The 22,045-nt window shown below is 45.0% G+C and overlaps 2 protein-coding genes and 1 long non-coding RNA gene across 3 annotated transcripts in view; 1 reads left to right on the plus strand and 2 right to left on the minus strand.

Moving 5' to 3' along the window:
• TEX12 (testis expressed 12) overlaps nucleotides 1-22,045 on the plus strand; it is a 70,646-nt gene that overhangs the window by 30,841 nt on the left and 17,760 nt on the right. The gene's annotated exons all lie outside the window — the stretch shown is intronic.
• LOC138652041 (uncharacterized) overlaps nucleotides 1-22,045 on the minus strand; it is a 566,979-nt gene that overhangs the window by 2,493 nt on the left and 542,441 nt on the right. The window lies entirely within an intron of this gene.
• Nucleotides 507-21,058, minus strand: LOC138651821 (uncharacterized). The gene is made up of 9 exons (XM_069742342.1): nucleotides 20,902-21,058; nucleotides 18,714-18,748; nucleotides 15,389-15,523; nucleotides 13,430-13,566; nucleotides 9,912-10,110; nucleotides 7,116-7,256; nucleotides 6,028-6,171; nucleotides 3,665-3,798; nucleotides 507-918 (listed from the first exon to the last, which is right to left on the minus strand). Exons 2-9 carry the CDS (start codon nucleotides 18,736-18,738, stop codon nucleotides 685-687), a joined length of 1,149 nt encoding a protein of 382 aa, XP_069598443.1. The 5' UTR covers nucleotides 18,739-18,748; nucleotides 20,902-21,058; the 3' UTR covers nucleotides 507-684.

Below are 22,045 nucleotides of genomic sequence, written 5' to 3' on the forward strand. Positions count from 1 at the left end.
CCTAGCCAGTCTCCAGATTTCAACCCTATAGAAAACCTTTGGAGGGAGTTGAAAGTCCGTGTTGCCAAGCGAAAAGCCAAAAACATCACTGCTCTAGAGGAGATCTGCATGGAGGAATGGGCCAACATACCAACAACAGTGTGTGGCAACCTTGTGAAGACTTACAGAAAACGTTTGACCTCTGTCATTGCCAACAAAGGATATATTACAAAGTACTGAGATGAAATTTTGTTTCTGACCAAATACTTATTTTCCACCATAATATGCAAATAAAATGTTAAAAAAACAGACAATGTAATTTTCTGGATTTTTTTTTCTCAGTTTGTCTCCCATAGTTGAGGTCTACCTATGATGTAAATTACAGACGCCTCTCATCTTTTTAAGTGGTGGAACTTGCACTATTGCTGACTGACTAAATACTTTTTTGCCCCACTGTATATGTCAATTTATTTGAACATTTCCCAGAGGAATAACAAAGGAACGGTATAAAAAAAAATCCCCCTTCGTATTTTTCTAAATTGTCAAATACAAATTTTATTTTAGAAAAGAAAGTGGGGATTAAAGTAAAGTCATCAGGGGGAGTCATGAGCGCACTACATAAAAATACATGAAACAATTCCCAAAAAATAAATAACCCTTTAGATAGATCTGTATTATGGATGATGAGAGTATTTGCTCCATATTTCAGGCATCTGGCTTGTTTTTCGTCTTGTCTTCTAGTGTAAATTCCATGGTTTCATCTACTTCCCCGTTATTCTGCTGCTTTAGTATCAACTTTTTCTCAGATAAGTTGCAGGCAATGGAAAGTGTCCGATCTGACGACAGCTCAAGACGGGCGGTAGAATGTCCGGGAGAAAATTCTTTCATGTAGAAGATTAATTCGCTTTCTCCTTCAATTAAATCTGGCAATTCATTCAACTGTGTAAACAAAAAAAGTGCATTAATGAATCAGTCGTGGTCTGTCCTCACCCAGATGTGCGGCAAGTAATAAGCGACATCGCTACTAGTATACGCTTATTATTTCCAGTATCTCGTTATTCAGCCAGCTCCTCACTAGATCAGGAGCAACCACTCCAACTTCTACAGTCCAGCTCCTCACTCAATGAGGAGCAACCACTCCTGCCCAGCTCCTCACTAGATCAGGAGCAACCACTCCAACTACTCCAGTCCAGCTCCTCACTCAATGAGGAGCAACCACTCCTGCCCAGCTCCTCATTCAATCAGGAGCAACCACTCCAACTTCTACAGTCCAGCTCCTCACTCGATCAGAAGCAACCACTCCAGTCCAGCTCCTCACTAGATCAGGAGCAATCACTCCAGTCCCGCTCCTCACTCGATCTGGAGCAACCACTCCAGTTCAGCTCCTCACTCGATCAGGAGCAATCAGTCCAGCTCCTCACTAGATCAGGAGCAACCACTCCAACTACTCCAGTCTAGCTCCTCACTCAATCAGAAGCAACCACTCCAGTCCAGCTCCTCACTCAATGAGGAGCAACCACTCCTGCCCAGCTCCTCATTCAATCAGGAGCAACCACTCCAACTTCTACAGTCCAGCTCCTCACTCGATCAGAAGCAACCACTCCAGTCCAGCTCCTCACTAGATCAGGAGCAATCACTCCAGTCCCGCTCCTCACTCGATCTGGAGCAACCACTCCAGTTCAGCTCCTCACTCGATCAGGAGCAATCAGTCCAGCTCCTCACTAGATCAGGAGCAACCACTCCAACTACTCCAGTCTAGCTCCTCACTCAATCAGAAGCAACCACTCCAGTCCAGCTCCTCACTCAATGAGGAGCAACCACTCCTGCCCAGCTCCTCATTCAATCAGGAGCAATCACTCCAGTCCAGCTCCTTACTAGATCAGGAGCAACTACTCCAGTCCACTTCAGTCCAGCTCCTCACTCGATCAGGAACAACCACTCCAACTACTCCAGTCATGCTCCTCACTCGATCAGGAGCAACCACTCCAGTCCAGCTCCTCACTAGATCAGGAGCAATCACTCCAGTCCAGCTCCTCACTAGATCAGGAGAAACCATTCCTGTAGTCCAGCTCCTCACTCGATCATTAGTAACCACTCCAGTCCAGCTCCTCACTAGATCAGGAGCAATCACTCCAGTCCAGCTCCTCACTAGATCAGGAGAAACCATTCCTGTAGTCCAGCTCCTCACTCGATCATTAGTAACCACTCTAGTCCAGCTCCTCACTAGATCAGGAGCAATCACTCCAGTCCAGCTCCTCACTAGATCAGGAGAAACCATTCCTGTAGTCCAGCTCCTCACTCGATCATTAGTAACCACTCCAGTCCAGCTCCTCAATCAATGATGAGCAACCACTCCTTCCGAGCTCCTCACTCGATCAGGAGCAATCACTCCAGTCCAGCTTCTCACTAGATCAGGAGCAACCACTCCAGTCCAGCTCCTCACTCGATCAGGAGCAACCACTCCAGTCTAGCTCCTCACTCGATCAGGAGCAACCACTCCAGTCCATCTCCTCACTAGATCAGGAGCAACCACTCCAGTCCAGCTCTTCACTCGATCATTAGTAACCACTCCAGTCCAGCATTTCAGCAAATGATAAGATTGAGTGAAGGGACCGGCTGGACTGCTCATTTCAATAACTAATGCGTAGTAGAAGGGGCCTGGCTGAACTATTAAATTGAGCAGTCTGCCAGCCAGCTCCTCAATCGATCAGGTGCACAATGAAAAAGTTTAACCTATCAAACAGAGCATGTTGCCATCATTGTGAGAATGCTGGAGCAGGAGGAGCAGAAAAGATTGCTATATGGCTTTGTATAAAAACAAAAAAACAATGCAGGATAATTTGTAACTTATTGATCAAAGTCTCCTCTCATTCTGTCCCTCACTGCTGAGTATTTGGTGCAGTGTAGCAGGAAGTGAGTCACATCCTCCAGATCACAGTGTGGGCACACTCTTATCTCTCTTCTCCTGAACCTTAAAAAACTGTACTTTGATGTGGTCATAAATCAATCTAGAAGATGGTTCAGGGCAAGAGAGACAAGTGTCAGATACCAGAGAATGCGCTCACTGACTGGTTCTCAGTAAAACATGGTGGAAATGTTTAGCTGCGATTATAAGGAGCACTTGTCAGATCTCTTGAGTCCGTTAGATCCATTGTTCATAGTCTAAGTGCTTTTTGGAAAATCGACACCTCTAATCAACCCCAACGTGTGAATACTCCATATTTTGAGTTGGTGTTTAAAAATGTTTCCAGTTTACACATATGATCACCTGGCCACTGTATGGGCGATATGTTTTAGATCATTGCGGGTCCCACCAGGTTGGACCCCACAGATTGCCAGGATGGGGACCAGAAATACTCCATTCTGGCTACTGGCAGGACTCGCACCTAAGACTTATCACCATTATGGATGTGACACCATTTTTGAGGTACGTGCACATAAGGCATTTCACTGTGAAATAAGGTAATCCGCACAAATCTGGGGTGACCACAGCATAACTTTATACGAGAGGATTTCGAATCCTCATCCCGGGTGAATTCACTCCTGCGGACAATCTCTGCTGTGTGCACATGAGATTTTAGAAAATCTGCTGCATCTGCACAGCGTGAACAGCTCTGCAGTCTATGGACAGAGCACAACCACGATGATAAGCGCCAAAACAGAGAGTCCGTGGCCCGGATCTTACCTTGAGGATAACGGACTCGCTGGCTGCACACATCAGGTAATTCTGATTGTGGACCTTGCAGCTGAGGACCACCGGTAATCCGTCACTGCTGCTGCTCTGTCTGTACATGTTCACATAAAACGTTGATTGCTCATCTATAAAAAAAAAAAAAATTAAAATATTAAAATGAACCTGTCGGGTGATACAGGGACAGGATACCTCTGCTGATGAGTAGTCAAGGGGGCGGTCCCTACCAAGTTCTCTCCGCCCACCTCCACTGGATTGACAGATCTTTTCTTCATATGTGTGAAGTGCCCCTATACCAGCCATATGTACAGAGAAGATGTGGGAACCACAAAAGAAAACGACCAACAAGGGTAACTATAATCAAAATACAAAACTCTTTATTCAATATACATATTAAAAATAACTATGACAAAAATAGGACACAGATGGGGAAATGGTATAGGTCACAATATAGGTACTCCCCTATAGAAAACGTGTAGGCCTCGCACTGGCTCCCTATCAAATGTAAAAACAGAGTATGGATAATGGGAGGGAACCCAAAAAGTAATGGAATGGCTACAGTAAGTGTAAAATACACTACATACCCCTGAACACTGTACCATGGAACCAACGGATATATGATGTATAAGTCTCCATCACGCCCATTAAACTATGAAACACATGTGAAAAATAAGGCCCAGAGAACTTAAACTACTCTAAACATCCAGAATGGCCGCTGGAACCAAGAAAGTGACATATGGAGAAAGCCATCCCTGAAAACACTAACCTCGACCCCAGGAAGGTGCACATGCACCCATATACATGAAGGCAGATAACATGGTATGATCTTTATTACCTGGTCCTGGGCGGTGTTAGCGGGAGAGAGCCAGGTGCGCAGCCGACACGTCTACCCAGCCATATGTACAGTACAGTACTACCAAGAGATTATGCCCATTACTGGTGCCATACAGGGTTCCCCAGGTTTTATTTTTCTTGTAAAGGTAAACGTGAAATCTGCCTAAAAATCTACATGTGACGCAACAATGCAAATCACCGTGTATGGGCGGTCTCCCCGCTGCGGGAGTGGGATCAGCACTTTCCTGTGGCGCCAGTGTCACAACATCTGCTGCAAAATACAGGAACCAATGTGGATCATAAAATCTGCAGCGCGTCAATTCTTTGGGCGGAATATATTGCGGATTTCTCCCTTTTCCAATGCAAATTTGCAACAACAAAAAAAATACAATTAAATATGTGAATTTTAAATATGTGAATTTGAATTTTTCTGCAGATACTTCATGGGGAAAAAAAAAATCATGTTAAATCGACTGCATGAGAAAATATGATGGCTTTGTTTAGAAGGAGCTAATGGCTTAGGGTTCTGTGCGCACAGGACTCGTCCTGCACAAATGAAGCAGATTTGCTGCCATTTTTATTCTTTTGCATTGCAAATTGTGAAATCCTCTGCATCTTACAGACTTCAAATCTCCAGACTTGCTGCATTTTTATCTTATGCATAATGTGAGTGGGTTTTCCAGATGAAGAAATTGGCTGGATACTCCCCATGTGTTCATGACTTTAAGGGCTCGCTCACACAAGCGTCCAATGTTTTGTCGGATCGCACTCTGCCCCTTTGTATTCTATGGGGCAGTGCATGAGAAAACAATTGCAGCATGCAGAGAGTGCATCTAATTATCTGATCACGTGCACCGGTACAAGTCTATGCAGTGCAATGTACGTGCACAGAGACAATGGAGAAGATGGAGAAATGAAGTTCTCCTTCTTCACACTTGTGCTGTAAACCTCATGTAATATACTGGCACTCTAAAAATCAGTGTATTTCTGCATTAAATTCCTAAAATAATTGATCACTTTTTACATCAGATTGATGGGGTACCAATACTTGTCACCAACATGATCAGCTGTTCAGCAGCTCTTGGGGTCAGATGTACGCAGTGTTCAAACCCAAGACAGAGTACCGCAGCTTATCTCCCATTAGGCCAAGTTCACACGTTCAGTATTTTACATCAGTATTTGTAAGTCAAAACTAGGAGTGGGTGAAAAATGCAAAAGTGGTGACGTGTTTCTATGATAGCTGTCCTCTGATTGTTCGACTACCAAAATACTGGTGTAATATACTGACCAAATACTGAACGTCAATGTGGCCTAATAAGAGACGAGTTGCAGTACCGATAATGGCCACTGCATGGTGTGCGGCGCTGTTGAGTTCTGGTTCCCTCCGTTTGCATGCTGCACAGGTGATGAGTGTTGTTGGCCCACCACCAATCTGATTTTGATGACCTATTCTGAGTCCTGGACAACCCCTTTGGTATTTCTAGGAGTTCTCGATCTAGTCAATGTGTAAACCAGCGGAATACCTTTTTCGTGTCCATTTGACTCGAAAGTTACAATGTTTTTTTCTGGGTCGGCAACAAGGAACTCCTTCATGTGATTCTGGATATGAAAAGGGATGATCTGGGTAGATAAAACCGGCTTGAACACGCTGAGTAGATGAAAAAGTTCTGTAATTGCAAAAAAAAAAAGAAGTTAAAATGGTCTAGAAAAATAAACGTGTGATAACGTGCCACCGGAGAGTACCACCATTTATAGGGCTAGCTCCTACTTACAATGTCTACCACGAAGTGCCCTGACACCAACGCACCTGGACCGAGGGAGCTAAAGCATGGGCACCATCAGACCTTCCAACAGAGAAAGGATCCCAGCAAGCCTGAAAGTCCACCAAAGTCTTGGTTTCAGAAGAAGTCCGGGAGTGGCCGCCAAAATTGCCGGACTTCAACCCCTTAGAAAATCTTTGGTTTTGATTTGAAGATGAAGCAGCGAATCCAAGAATATTAATGACCTGAAGGTGAAGGCCACTGTCCATGAGGAACGGGCTAAGATTCCTCAAGAATGCTGTAAAAAGTTGGTCCTTGGCTGTGCACCATATGCAGCATGTCACAACAGCCAGAGGAACAACAGGTCACAAAAGCCAGAGGAGCTCTAATAAATACTAAGATGGTTATCATAAAAGGGTGAATATACTCTGAGATTGCCTTGGTCAGTTTGGTGCAATCCCAACGTTAGTGGCCCCGTTGTGGCTTACGTTGGCCAAAAATGATGAACGACAGGGCACACGGTAACTATCTGCACCATTATTGTCAATGACACCATCGGCCGAAACGCATTCCGGGGGGACCAGACCTAAGCCCCGATGGGACCAATGAATGTGGGAAAGAACAGTATGAAAGGGCCTTAAGGGAGCAGAGCAGCCAAGGACTTCCTCTCCCCCAGGGCCCAAGTGGACTACACAGGAAAAAATGTCATCCCAAGGAGAAAAGCAAGAAGGTGGCAAAAAGGTCTGAAATATCTATGGATCTGCACCAAGAAAAGAAGCCTCGTTTCTGAGAAAAAAAGCGAACCTTACTGAATACAAACCAAAGATGCAGAGAAAATAGAAAGAACCCACCTGTATCTTCACTTTCCTCAAAAAAAGCAGCAGACGACTCCTGCCCGGAATTGTTAATGTCTATGCGGATGTTCCAAAAATTATATGGGATTTTTTTCATGATTTTGTCTAATGGGGTCATCTCTGTGAACGTAATAGATCCTGTAATAGGCAAATAAAACCTGATCAGAATTACATCATATTTCATTTTAAGATCTCAACAACTCCCACTATTACTATTTCTAATAAAGGCATCGGGTCTCATCAGAAAATTGACTTTTTAATTATTATTTGTTATAAATACTTTTTAAACATTATTGATGAAGTTGTTTTTTTTACTGTTTTAAAAATTGATAATAGGCATTAAAAAAATACGCTGAAATTTTTACTTTGGCCACAAAAACTGATATTAGGCTGATACCTCTGTAGAGATAATAAAATGACTGCAGAAAAGTTATATCAGGCACGAATGATAACTTCTCTATATACAATAGATGACACAGGATCCACCATTCACAATAGGTGATATCACAGCTCACCTCCTCCTCCTGTATAATGACTGATAACACCTCTATATACAGTAGATAACACAGGATCGACCATTCACAATAGGTGATGTCACAGCTCACCTCCTCCTCCTGTACAATGACTGATAACTCCTCTATATACAGTAGATAACGCAGGATCCACCATTCACAATAGGTGATGTCACAGCTCACCTCCTCCTCCTGTACAATGACTGATAACACCTTTATATACAGTAGATAACACAGGATCCACCATTCACAATAGATGATGTCACAGCTCACCTCCTCCTCCTGTACAATGACTGATAACACCTTTTATATACAGCAGATAACACAGGATCCACCATTCACAATAGATGATGTCACAGCTCACCTCCTCCTCCTGTACAATGACTGATAACACCTTTTATATACAGCAGATAACACAGGATCCACCATTCACAATAGGTGATGTCACAGCTCACCTCCTCCTAATGTACAATGACTGATAACTCCTCTATATACAGTAGATAACACAGGATCTACCATTCACAATAGGTGATGTCACAGCTCACCTCCTCCTCCTGTACAATGACTGATAACACCTCTATGTACAGTAGATAACACAGGATCCACCATTCACAATAGGTGATATCACAGCTCACCTCCTCCTCCTCCTGTACAATGACTAATAACACCTCTATATACAGTAGATAACACAGGATCCACCATTCACAATAGGTGATGTCACAGCTCACCTCCTTCTCCTGTACAATGACTGATAACACCTTTATATACAGTAGATAACACAGGATCCACCATTCACAATAGATGATGTCACAGCTCACCTCCTCCTCCTGTACAATGACTGATAACACCTTTTATATACAGCAGATAACACAGGATCCACCATTCACAATAGGTGATGCCACAGCTCACCTCCTCCTCCTGTACAATGACTGATAACACCTCTATATACAGTAGATCACACAGGATCCACCATTCTCAATTGGTGATGTCACAGCTCACCTCCTCCTGTACAATGGCTGATAACATCTCTATATGCAGTAGATAACACAGGATCCACCATTCACAATAGGTGATGTCACAGCTCACCTCCTCCTCCTGTACAATGACTGATAACACCTTTTATATACAGCAGATAACACAGGATCCACCATTCACAATAGGTGATGTCACAGCTCACCTCCTCCTCCTGTACAATGACTGATAACTCCTCTATATACAGTAGATAACACAGGATCTACCATTCACAATAGGTGATGTCACAGCTCACCTCCTCCTCCTGTACAATGACTGATAACACCTCTATATACAGTAGATCACACAGGATCCACCATTCACAATTGGTGATGTCACAGCTCTCCTCCTCCTCCTGTACAATGGCTGATAACACCTCTATGTAAAGTAGATAACACAGAATCCACCATTCACAATAGGTGATGTCACAGCTCACCTCCTCCTCCTGTACAATGACTGATAACACCTTTATATACAGTAGATAACACAGGATCCACCATTCACAATAGATGATGTCACAGCTCACCTCCTCCTCCTGTACAATGACTGATAACACCTTTTATATACAGCAGATAACACAGGATCCACCATTCACAATAGATGATGTCACAGCTCACCTCCTCCTCCTGTACAATGACTGATAACACCTTTTATATACAGCAGATAACACAGGATCCACCATTCACAATAGGTGATGTCACAGCTCACCTCCTCCTAATGTACAATGACTGATAACTCCTCTATATACAGTAGATAACACAGGATCTACCATTCACAATAGGTGATGTCACAGCTCACCTCCTCCTCCTCCTGTACAATGACTGATAACACCTTTTATATACAGCAGATAACACAGGATCCACCATTCACAATAGGCGATGTCACAGCTCACCTCCTCCTCCTGTACAATGACAGATAACACCTCTATATAAAGATAACACAGGATCTAATACAATACAGTACTATAAATATCTGATACATGATGGATTCCCCCTTTTATGAACAGCATCTATCCCAAGGCCATGGTCGGGATGAGCGCAGTCTCTCTCCATTCATTTCTATGGAAAGCTTCAAAAATTGCCCAAATCAAGCAGCTGATTCCCGAGTTGGACTTCTGTCCGTTTCATTATTTCTTCTTTTACATGTCTAGGTCTCTCCTTGTAGTTATACGTTTTCCATATTTACATATTCCGAGCTTCTATTTCCTTTCACAAAACCGTTTGGAAAAGACAATTGAGAAAATGGTAGGCAATGTTTGTTTGTTTTTTACCTAAGTGCAATTTTGCCGAGCTTTCAGGTTCCTCTTCGGAGTGGGGCATTAATATCAGACTGGAGTCGTCTTCATTACTCGCGAGGAAAAATCCGGGCTCCACCGATGACTCGAAAGTTATGTTTGATAGAACGGTGCCTCTTATGTAGAAGAGGAATTCTCTGCTCACCGATGGGATTAATTCTGGCACTTCACTTTCCTAAAATTGAAATTTGGATATTACTTAGATAGTGATACACGCTCGCCGGAGTCCCCCTTTTTTTTTTTTCCTTATAGGGGTATTGCGGTTTTGGCAAATAATGTACATTATACAATTTTGTATCAATCCCTTGTAATTTTCAATATCTCTGCAGAGGAAAAAAGTCAACCCTGTCCATGTGGCGACCGTCATGGTACACGGTTAATTCATACTTAACACCAATTTCCCATGGCTTATGCTAACCCCACCTAAAAATGAAACTTTTGGGGTTCTTTCTAAGCGTTGCAGGGCCTGGAAAATTCATTATATAATAGGAAGAGCGGGATCATTGACCTTTGGTTATAAATTTTAAAAATATGATGCAATTTCACCAAATAGATCCCAACCTCTTAATCCTAGGGATTGGAGATGACCTCCATGAGGCCCTACTGCCTCCCAATGCACAACATCCGGCCCTTTTTTCCCAATGCACAACATCCTGCCCCATCACCCCCGGTTCACAACTTCCGACCTTTTGCTCCCAACATACATCTGGTCCCATTACCCCCCACACTACAAGATCCAGCCACATCAACCCCCGATGCACAGCATCCAGCCCTATCACCTCCCGGTGCACAACATACAGCACCATTGTCTCCTAGTGCACAACATTTGGCCCAAATGCACAACATTCGGGCCTAATGTACAACATCCAGCCCCATCACTGCCCGGTGCACAACATTCGGGCCTAATGTACAACATCCGGCCCCATCACTGCCCGATGCACAACATTCAGGCCTAATGTACAACATCCGGCCCCATCGCTGCCCGGTGCACAACATTCAGGCCTAATGCACAACATCCGGCCCCATCGCTGCCCGGTGCACAACATTCGGGCCTAATGTACAACATCCGGCCCCACCGCTGCCCGATGCACAACATTCAGGCCTAATGTACAACATCCGGCCCCACCGCTGCCCGATGCACAACATTCAGGCCTAATGCACAACATCCGGCCCCATCGCTGCCCGGTGCACAACATTGAGGCCTAATGTACAACATCCGGCCCCATCGCTGCCCGGTGCACAACATTCAGGCCTAATGCACAACATCCGGCCCCATCGCTGCCCGGTGCACAACATCCAGCCCTATCGCTGCCCGGTGCACAACATCCGGCCCCATCACCCCCCCGGTGCACAACATCCAGCCCCATCGCTCCCCGATACACAACATTCGGCTCCTTGCCAAGCCATCTGCCACTGGGGTAACAAGTCCGTTCATTACATTTTTTCCTCCTAAATCTTCCCCCATCACCTGTGAGTGAGTGATATTATTGAGAGCTGGAAGGAATCGCAGCAACTCAGCCACAAAGTGGAGACCCCGTAACATTACAGGGCAGGGGGGGGGGGGGGGGGAGGCAGAGTGCTGAGGAGCAGAGGGCAGAAAAGTCACTACCGCCCTGCTGACTCCATAACTGCTGAGTTTAGACCCCCTCTGGTATTAACATCAGCACAAACACTGCACCCCCACCAGGAGCTTCATGCCCGAGCAGCTGTATGCAGCCGTGTATCACCAAGCACAATGCCGATAGTTGGATGGAGTAGTGTAAAGCCGCCACCACTGGACTCTGGAGGAGATATGTTCTGTGTAGTAGCAGATCACACTTCTCTATCTAGAGTCTGATGAACCTCACCCAACACTTTTGGGATGACCTAGATTGGAAATTATGATCCTGGCTTCTTCCTAATATCAGGGTTTGACCTTACAAATCCTTTTCTGGATGAAGGAGCAAAAATTCCCACAGACATCTCCAAATCCTATACAAATCCTTCCCAGAAGAGTGGGCACAAAAAAGAAATCTGCAAAGGAGCGATTCCGTATTAATGTCTATGGATGTAGGATGGGAGGTGGAATGTGGAGGGGGCCAGTGACGCTGCTACCATTAGGCGATTTGAGCTCTTTGGCTCAGGCGGCAGAAGAGAGGGGGCGGCAGATTCTGTAGTACCCATATATACTCGAGTATAAGCCGAGATTTTCAGCCCATTTTTTGGGGCTGAAAGTTCCCCTCTCGGCTTATACTCGAGTCATACCCGGGGGTCGGGGGTGTAATTATACTCACCTACTCCCAGCGCGGTCCCTGCACGTCCCTGCTTCTTCCAGCGCTGCAGATTTTTCCTGCACTGAGCGGCCACATGGTACCGCTCATTACAGAAATGAGTATGCGGCTCCACCTCCCGTAGGGGAGGAGCCGCATATTCATTGCTGTAAATGATCGGTAACTGTGACCGCTCAATTACAGGAAGAAGATGCAGCGGTGGAAGAAGCAGGGACGCAGCGCCAGGAGAAGGTGAGTATACAGGGAGGGGGAGCGCAGCGCTGTGCGATATTTACCTCTCCTCGTTCCAGTGCGGCTCCGTCTTCAGTGTCCTCTGACTGTGACGCTCAGGTCCGAGGGCGCGGTGACGTAGTCAGTGCGCGCCCTCTGCTGAACGTCAGTGCCAAAGACGGAGCCGCACGAGGAGCAGGTAAAAGTGCCAGGGTCCTGAGTGACGGAGAAGTGAGTATGTGATTTTTTTTTTTTATCGCAGCAAAAGCAAATGGGGCAAGTGGCTGTGCGGAGGATCTTATGGGGCCATAACACTTGTGCAGCATTATATGGGGCAAGTGGCTGTGCAGAGCATCTTATGGGGCCATAACACTTGTGCAGCATTATATGGGGCAAATATCTCTATAGAGCATCTTATGGGGCCCTTATTATCTTTTATGCAGGATTATATGGGGCATATTTTAATATGGAGCATCTTATGGAGCCCATCATAAACTGTATGGAGCATTATATGGGGCTCCTGATTCAATATGGATATTCAAAAACACTTAACCTACTGATGTCTCAATTAATTTTACTTTTCTTGGTACCTATTTTTACTTTTGAAATTCACCGGTAGCTGCTGCATTTTCCACCCTAGGCTTATACTCGAGTCAATAAGTTTTCCCATTTTTTTGTGGCAAAATTAGGGGGGTCGGCTTATACTCGGGTCGGCTTATACTCGAGTATATACGGTTAACTGGATTTGCGCTGCTAGTTTTTTTTTTTTGTTTTTTTTTATATAAAACTCCGGGGTCAAGTGTCCGCCCCCTCCTCCCTCTTCCCCTCCAGCAGGGACTGTGTGTGTGTGTGTGTGTGTGTGTGTGTGTGTGTGTGTGTGTGTGTGTGTGTGGGGGGGGGCACCATTTTTCCATTCGCCTCAGGCAGCAGAGAGGCTAGGTTCACCCCTGGAGGGGGCACATACTTTTCTCCATACAGTGTAGATTACAATTGCGTTTTACTGTTGCATCTTACCTTGAGAATAACCGAGTTATTTTCCGCAGACAGAAGGTAATCCTTGTCGCCTACCGTGCAGCTGATGGCCACTGGTTGTCCACCCTCTTGGCCATTAAGCATTTTGTATATGACCAGATAAAATTTGGCCTTTTCATCTAAAACAGAAAGATAAATGATTTCTATAAAGTATCAAGATAATGAACATCGGCCGAAAGGGGATAAAAAGGTGAACAAATCTGTGAGAACTTGTTGTTGTTTTGGAGACGGAAGATTCCTCTTCTATCAATTATTGTTATTATTTCCCCATATGAGTAAAAAAGATGATGAAATCAGGATATAAATATCTAATTTCAGCCATTGTGGATGGATATATCAGGAAATACAGGGCAAAAACAGGAAGATTGCTCAACGGCAAAATTAACGTTGATAGATTTGCTCAGCGCCAGCAGTCGTGGGCACCAAAGTAAGGTGAGGCGTTCAGCTTTGTCATCCAAGGAAAGTCTACTGAGACATAACAAAAAGAGACTAAAAATGGACTTTTAAACCTCAGCTTGATACTTTTTTTTTTTCATTGCCCCATTTCACAATACATATTTTTTGTTTTGTCTTTAGTAGGAAAAAAGATGTATTGTTAATAGAACCATTTTTGGCAACATTAGAGATAATGTGTAGAAAAAGTTAAACACTTTTTATTTTTTTTTGTTTTTTTACTTAGGATTCTTTATTCTTTTATTTGTCATTTTTTTTTTGACACTGGCAACACCAAGATGTATGGGGTGCACTACTATCACCATTATATCAATACTTATATTAGAAAATGGAGTGCAACACCTAGTCTGTGGAGGAATGGATGAGCAAAAGAAAAAGACTAGACTAATGATGGTCTGCACATCCACTAACCTTTATTCCACTTCAAAAACAAACAACAAAATACATATATGTAACATGACCGATAAACCAACACCCCCTAAAAACAACTCGAGCAAAAATAATGCAGAGAGAGAGAAATCAACACAGAATACGTTGCTGCACATTTTTCTTGCATTTGCCCCTGAGGAAGCCACAAGCCAGTGGCGAAACGCGTTGAGCATATTCTCCCCAGCAGGAGCATGGATCTTTTGCTCATCTAGGTAGCCTTACTCTCACATTAACATACATCATTGGCATCATTATGTGTTGGCATTTTCTTACTGTGGGGATTTTTTTGTAAAATAATTTGATTATTCTTCTTTTATCCCGAGCAATGCTAATTTTTAGATTATATTTCTCATGCGGTTCCTGATGGGGTTGATCATGGTTATAGTCTTTTTGACTTTTTATAATGTTTTTGTGTGTATTTTCATGTGTAGTTTTTCATCAATAAAGTTTTTTTTTGTAATAATGTGATCTGGTCTGGTGATCCCATTCTATATAGCTTGTCATTTTGTATGTACATGGTTTACTGGCTATAGGAGATGCCAGCAATTATTTACAGTGGTGCCCTACCCCCTTTTTTTTTTTGTTTGGATCCAACAGAGGCCTTGCAGCAAAACCTGATATCTGCATTTTTGTTGTATTTTTTTTCGGCGTTTTTTTTTTTCACCGATTCATTTCAATGGGTGAAAAATGCTCAAATAAGTGACCTGCTCCATTGTGCAAAAAAACCATGCAAAGCACAAAATCCTGATGACAATGAAACCAACGTGCGTGCATGAGATTTCTGAAATGTCATACACTTTGCTGGTACTGTAAAACGCAGCTGAAAAGTTGCATAAAAAAAACATAAAAAAAAAAAAACACTGCAAAAACGCCCAGTGTGAAGGAAAACGCCTTGCTATAACCTTTTAGTAAACCTATATTTCTATAACTAAAGTTTCAAATCTCTACTAATACGTAATTGATGCATAATCCCAATTGTTCCAAACATTATTATAACAGATTTCATTTTATTTTCTTTCTCCAGTTTTCTTTTTGAAGCACCAGACATCTGTCATTTACCTTCAGCATCTGCATATGTCTGAAAACGAGCGTCGTTCGTGTCTGGGTTCGCGACGAGAAGCTCGTTCTGAAAATTTCGGATGTTCAGTTGTATTTTCACAATCTTGACGAAACCTTTTTCCCATGTAAATGGATCTGAATCAGATAAAAAAAAAATATTGATTTGAAAGAGTAAAACTACAACGGTGTCTGTAAGACGAGCGGCTGATAGCCAGATGATGCCAAATTACTCGTTTCTCGTCTATTTAGGAATGCCAAAACCTATCGCAGGATAGAATTCAGCTGTTGACCATTTACTTTTTTTATTTTTTCAAAAAAAAGGACCAAACCTGTCCCACAGCCCCAGTGACTTTAATAGGGTTGAGTCTGCCGACACAACAGAAAACAGATATGCTGATTTTTGGAAGAAAAAGTGGCCTTGTTATTCTAGGTATATGTGTCAAGGGGTTAACGCGACAGAGGAGCCAGAAGACCACAGCGTCTGATTTCTCCTACTTTTGCACTGATTAGAAGCACTTCACCTTCATATTAAACAATGCAAATTTATTTTGGAAGTGCAGGGGTTATCTTCTCAGTTGAGAGCTTCTGGAAGCTCTCCTGCATTAAGGTTCTCAGCTGTTCACTGTTAGCTGCTCCCCTCTCCTATATAATCTGGGCCCTGGCTAGCACTCATTGTCAGAGTTAGCTTATGCTGCATGGCTGGAGGATGTTGTGGTTTATTATTGGAGAAGGCATTTGGTGGATTTATCTGTGACTGTTGCTGGGCTTTGAGTGTATGATAATTCCCTTTCTTCTCCTCTTTGGTTTGGTTGCCACTCCTCGACATTTACCTCTGTTGTTTATGTGAGTATATTTGTATGTTTGGTACTTTTCGCTATCCCTGTTCGTTTTGCCTTGTTAGTCTGGTTGGTGTATTACGGTACACTACTACTCCCAAATTTCCTTGGTGGGGGAAGGGTACAGACTGAGGGCGGATTCAGGAGCTAAGGCAAGGCACGTGGCCCCAGCATCTTCACCATCAGAAGTATTCTAGGGAACAGGGAGAGCTAGGGCACCCACAGCGTTAGGGATAGGGAAGGAGCCCCTGGCCACCTGACAATAGAGTCGTGACAATGTGTTCTCTTTTTACAGACTCCTTGTAGCAAAATTCAATCAGGATTTATGGCAACATTCTGTTACTGATTGTAACATGTAGAGTTGTTGAAACTTTTCACCCCATTCATTGCAATTGGTGGGATCCACAGCCTGTATTGTCATGGTGCACTTTACGAATTTGCACTACAGGATTTTTGCACAGCAAGTGGACCAGATTTGGTAAAATGCTGATTCCAATATAAAGGATGGAAAATCTGCCACAAACCATCTTCTGTGTAGTCAGATTGTATCATGTCTCTAGTGATGGATTGTGCAGCTGCATCTCCCCCCTCCCCCTCCCTGCCATCGGGTATCTCACAAGAGGATGCAGTGAGCAAGAAGAAAGATCTCAGCAGCAGAGAAATGGAGGAAGAAAGAAATGTTACAGCTCAAAGTGGAAAAACAGGGAAAGAAGATGTCAGATTCTGGACACATAAAAAGTGATGCACCTATTCAAGGTCCAGACACTTTATGACCTATGCAAAAAAAATACCTTGGGCATAAAACTACCATAATTCTTTGTTGATCCCTTCCAACCAGACCTAGGATCCATGCTTCTTTATAATCTTTCTTTGAGGTATAAAGGGGTTGTCCTGCGGCTCCCCAGGGTCCTGGTCGTTGCAGTGGTATTGCTCTCCTCTCCTCTCGGGGAGAGTGATATTATGGTTGGAGGCAAAGAAGGATAACTGCATCCAGGTACCACAAACATGCAACACATTTCACACTCCAGGCCACCAGGGGGAGCCTTGCTCTTATTTATTAGGTCACTCCCCACATTGGTAAAACTGGTTGCCTGTAGGGAAAGTTAGTCAGTTGCTGGCTGAGCTGCGCTCAGTGAGTTGGTCCCTGGCAGGGGTGGGATCCTGTCAGAGAGCAAAGGAGAAGGACACAGAGCTGTGCATGCCCTCAGAGCTGCAGTTCTTAGAAAGAGACATCGAAGGCAGAAGTGTATTGCAGTGAGCGTGCAAGGAAGGCGTAGCAAAGGAGTGGATATCAGGAGGGGCCAGCCCTACACAGGCTGCCTCCTTCTGAGGCGCAGGATCCCGGTAGCCGGAACACCGAAGGAGTAACGTCCTTTATGCCTTGCTCAAGAGACCGGCAGGACAGCTAATTTCACGTTACCTGTCCGCCCCTACACCCAGGAGGCACGGTGGGACTGCTTAGAGGCCAGGGCATGATAGAGTCCCTATTAACCGCCTCAAGCCACCAGTCATACGGGTTTGTCCTATCCTATCTGGGGGACAGAGAGAGAGACATAACATCTACAACATCTGTGAGGACCTTATGAGAAGCCATAGTTAGTAAGGGACTACAACACTGCAGCACTAGAGGAAGGCTACTGATTTCCATCTGGACAAGGGGAATCTGGACTTGCCTTCAGACCAGCCAGGCTGTCTGCCCTGTGGTTTGGTGCTCTGGACTGTGGTTGTTGAAGTCTTCAGTAAAGAGACTGCAACCATGTGTCCTCGTTCTTCTCTGCACCTCTCACCATACCACCATCTACACACTGGGAAGCCCTGGGGATATACTTCACCTGTGGGAAGCTACACCATCTAGCTGCCATAACATCACCCCAGCGGACCCCTTAAAGCAGCGTCGGTCACCCTGACCGAATACCACAGGTGGCGTCACGAACATAAACTCTTTATCCCTTTAACAGACCTTTCCCTTTTACACGGACGTCCCAGGGCCACTGACCGGGTCAGCCACCGTGACATCCCCCTGAGAACAGAAGGGCCTGGTACCGAGTACCCCGCTGCCCTGACGGGGCGATCCAGTCAACTTTTTTACAATTTCTTTTAATATAAATGCATGTGTTTTGGGGCTAATATCATTTTTGCAATTTGGCTTCATTAAACATTTTGCCTTCTACAGACTCTGTGCTGCACTGTGAATTGCCGGCTGCAGAATGAGATAACTGAGAATCCATCAGTGAGTGTGATCCTATAGGAGAGTTTGTAACTCTTATCAGTTTTTTTCTGAGCTTGTCTCAGCTGATTTATAACCACAGACCACATCAATGTGATGGGAAATAAAGATCCTGTAAAAGCCAAACAGTGCAACATTTTCAATAACACACACGTACACTACATGCATTCAAGTAAAAACATTTTTCCCAAAGATAGACTTTTTTTTAACTCTTTCTTTACTTTGAGAACTTGCCAAACATCATTGTCTAAATCAAACTTACCTGAAGAAAGTACAAATTCAGACATCTTGTAAAACCTAAAATACAAGAGCAAAATGAATTAGTCGCTGCCATGTATGCTGCTACGTACGGGGCGATGGGACTTGATGTTGTGTACCAGGGGTGATGGGACCGGATGATGGGCGATGGGGCCAGATGTCATACACTGGAGGTGGTGGGGCTGGATGTTGTGTACCAGGGGTGATGGGACCGGATGATGGGCGATGGGGCCAGATGTCATACACTGGAGGTGGTGGGGCTGGATGTTGTGTACCAGGGGTGATGGGACCGGATGATGGGCGATGGGGCCAGATGTCATACACTGGAGGTGGTGGGGCTGGATGCTGTGTACCAGGGGTGATGGGACCGGATGATGGGCGATGGGGCCAGATGTCATACACTGGAGGTGGTGGGGCTGGATGCTGTGTACCAGGGGTGATGGGACCGGATGATGGGCGATGGGGCCAGATGTCATACACTGGAGGTGGTGGGGCTGGATGCTGTGTACCAGGGGTGATGGGACCGGATGATGGGCGATGGGGCCAGATGTCATACACTGGAGGTGGTGGGGCCGGATGTTGTGTACCAGGGGTGGTGGGGCCGGATGTTGTGTACCAGGGGTGGTGGGGCCGGATGTTGTGTACCAGGGGTGGTGGGGCCGGATGTTGTGTACCAGGGGTGGTGGGGCCGGATGTTGTGTACCAGGGGTGGTGGGGCCGGATGTTGTGTACCAGGAGTGGTGGGGCCGGATGTTGTGTACCAGGGGTGGTGGGGCCAGATGTTGTGTACCAGGAGTGGTGGGGCTGGATGTTGTGTACCAGGGGTGGTGGGGCCGGATGTTGTGTACCAGGGGTGGTGGGGCCGGATGTTGTATACCAGGGGCAATGGGGCTGGATGATGCGCACTGGGAGCGATGGGATCAGATGTTAGACACCAGGAGTCATGCGACCAGATGTTATGCAACGGGGCAGATATTGTGCACTGGGGATGATAAGACTGGATTTTCAGCATTGGGATCAATAGGGCCAGATATTGTGCACCGGGAGCGATGGGGCCAGATGTTAAGAACCGGAGATGATGGGGCCAGATGTTATGAACCGGAGATGATGGGGCCAGATGTTATGAACCGGAGATGATGGGGCCAGATGTTAAGAACCGGAGATGATGGGGCCAGATGTTATGAACCGGAGATGATGGGGCCAGATGTTAAGAACCGGAGATGATGGGGCCAGATGTTATGAACCGGAGATGATGGGGCCAGATGTTATGAACCGGAGATGATGGGGCCAGATGTTAAGAACCGGAGATGATGGGGCCAGATGTTAAGAACCGGAGATGATGGGGCCAGATGTTAAGAACCGGAGATAATGGGGCCAGATGTTATGAACCGGAGATGATGGGGCCAGATGCTATGCACTGGTGGCAACGGGGCTGGGTGTTATGCACTAGTAGACGGAAGTGATCGAGAAACCGGAATTTAATGATTAAGACCTCCTCTACGAGATATTGCACTTTTCTAATACCCCAAAACAATCGGACCTCCGTTAATATCCTGAGCAGAGCTGCAGTCTGGCTCAAAAGACAAAATACCCGTGTGAGTAAACCCTTCTGGTCAGGGTGATGGGCAGCCATGGCCACTTTTACACACTCTAGAACAAGTGGCAATTTCATGAATTCATCATTTTTATTTAGAGAAACCTAATTTCAATTAAAGGCACTGACCTCTACTTAAATCAGCAACACAATACAGGTGGCATCTATCCAGAGCAAAAAAAACAATATGCCCCATCCTTTTCACCCAACTGGGAATAAGCTGCTATCAGAGGGATCTGGAAACAAGACTTTGCTCCCCATGTACAGTATATTTTGCTTTGGAAGCCCCTGACCTCGTCACTGGTTGCCATACCTTGGACTACTGGACATAGGTATTGATCACCGGACACCAAGAAGACCCCACAAGACCTTTCAATTTAAAGCTGCTCTGACCCAAATACAACTCGTCCCTTGTCAATGTTGCTCAGATCTTTAACCAACTTTCTGGATTCCACCACGTCAACTCCTAAGAATTGGTTGTCCACTTGCTGCCCAGTATCTTCCCCTGCAAACAGGCACCATTGTCACAGGGTGGGATTCTCTATCACTGAATTGATCCTTACCTGATCTGTCACAATATTAATTTAGCTTTTCTTACCTTGAAGCTTGGATTGAACGGAGAAGCAGGTGTTGATGGCCTTGTTCTGCCGCTTATGAGGACTTCTTCTGGAGCCGTCTTCTCTGCACAGATACTTATATACAGTAGGACGGACACCTCATCTTGCAACCGGCTGTAGGTTTCCCTACATTGCACATATCATTATACTTTTGAGATACACCTAAACAAGATTTTCTTCTCTCCTACTCAGCAATGACTGGAAAATCTGACTGTCACATCCCCACCCATGTGCATCCTACAAAAAAAACATTAATTACAGAGCCCCGGGGAATACAAAGTCAGTGTGGAAACCGCTGGAATGTGATTGCATCACTTATACTTAAATCAGAAACATGATATCCAGGGAAAATCTTGATTAAAAATGGTTAGAGTTGGTGCAAATCGACCCTCGGCCAGGTCCTTAATCAGTGGCCGCCAGACTGGAGTTCTACCTCCGGCATCTTCCTTTGACATCACCGTTGTAGCGTGATGCACATGTGATTTTGTGCCGATTTTACGAAGAAGAGCTCCGGATGCCGAGAGGTAAGAGAAGTACAGATTACGGAACTGGTCGATGGACTGAATCGATTCACACAGACTATAAAAATTGTATTCATTTTATTGTGATATTCACCATCTTATCTTTTTGTTTCGTCTTTACTCCAGTTTTTAAAGTTTCGAGGTTTGGTGACAAAGTGGACCAATCATGGGGGTTGTTTGAGGTTAGCTCCCATGTCCGTTCCTGCTGCTCATTCACCTTGGATGGGATCTTGCTCTTCTATACCGCTCCCCTGTGTGGCTTGTTCATGTCCACTATCCCTCTGTCCACCACTGCTTTCTTGGGTGGGTGTTCTGTGGCTAGAGTCCTCCTCTTTGCTGCTGCTCTCCTGGATCCTCTGCAGGTGCCGTCCACAGGTGTTGACTTCCAGCTTGTCGGTGGCCATTGCTCATTCGTTACAGCCTTTCCCCATCTTCCCATGCTTGAGCAATAAAGTCCTACTGCATCCTGTATATAAAGGAGGTGCATTTGGCCAAGACCATTTGGATTTGACCCAAATTGTACCTTTCTCTGACCTCCACCTGTCTACAACTGAAGATAGGCCTAAACATGATTTTCTTCCCTCCTACTCAGTAATGACGGGAA

This window comes from Ranitomeya imitator, chromosome 10, assembly GCF_032444005.1.
Source record: "Ranitomeya imitator isolate aRanImi1 chromosome 10, aRanImi1.pri, whole genome shotgun sequence".
Taxonomy (NCBI): domain Eukaryota; kingdom Metazoa; phylum Chordata; class Amphibia; order Anura; family Dendrobatidae; genus Ranitomeya; species Ranitomeya imitator.

Excerpts from the sequence above, each read along its gene's own strand:
- LOC138651821 (XM_069742342.1), bottom strand. The coding sequence starts at position 18,738 with ATGTCTGAATTTGTACTTTCTTCAG. Across the intron at positions 10,111-13,429 it reads ATAACTCGGTTATTCTCAAG|GAAAGTGAAGTGCCAGAATT; the intron begins GTAAGATGCAAC and ends TTTCAATTTTAG. Across the intron at positions 6,172-7,115 it reads TGAGGAAAGTGAAGATACAG|AACTTTTTCATCTACTCAGC; the intron begins GTGGGTTCTTTC and ends TTGCAATTACAG.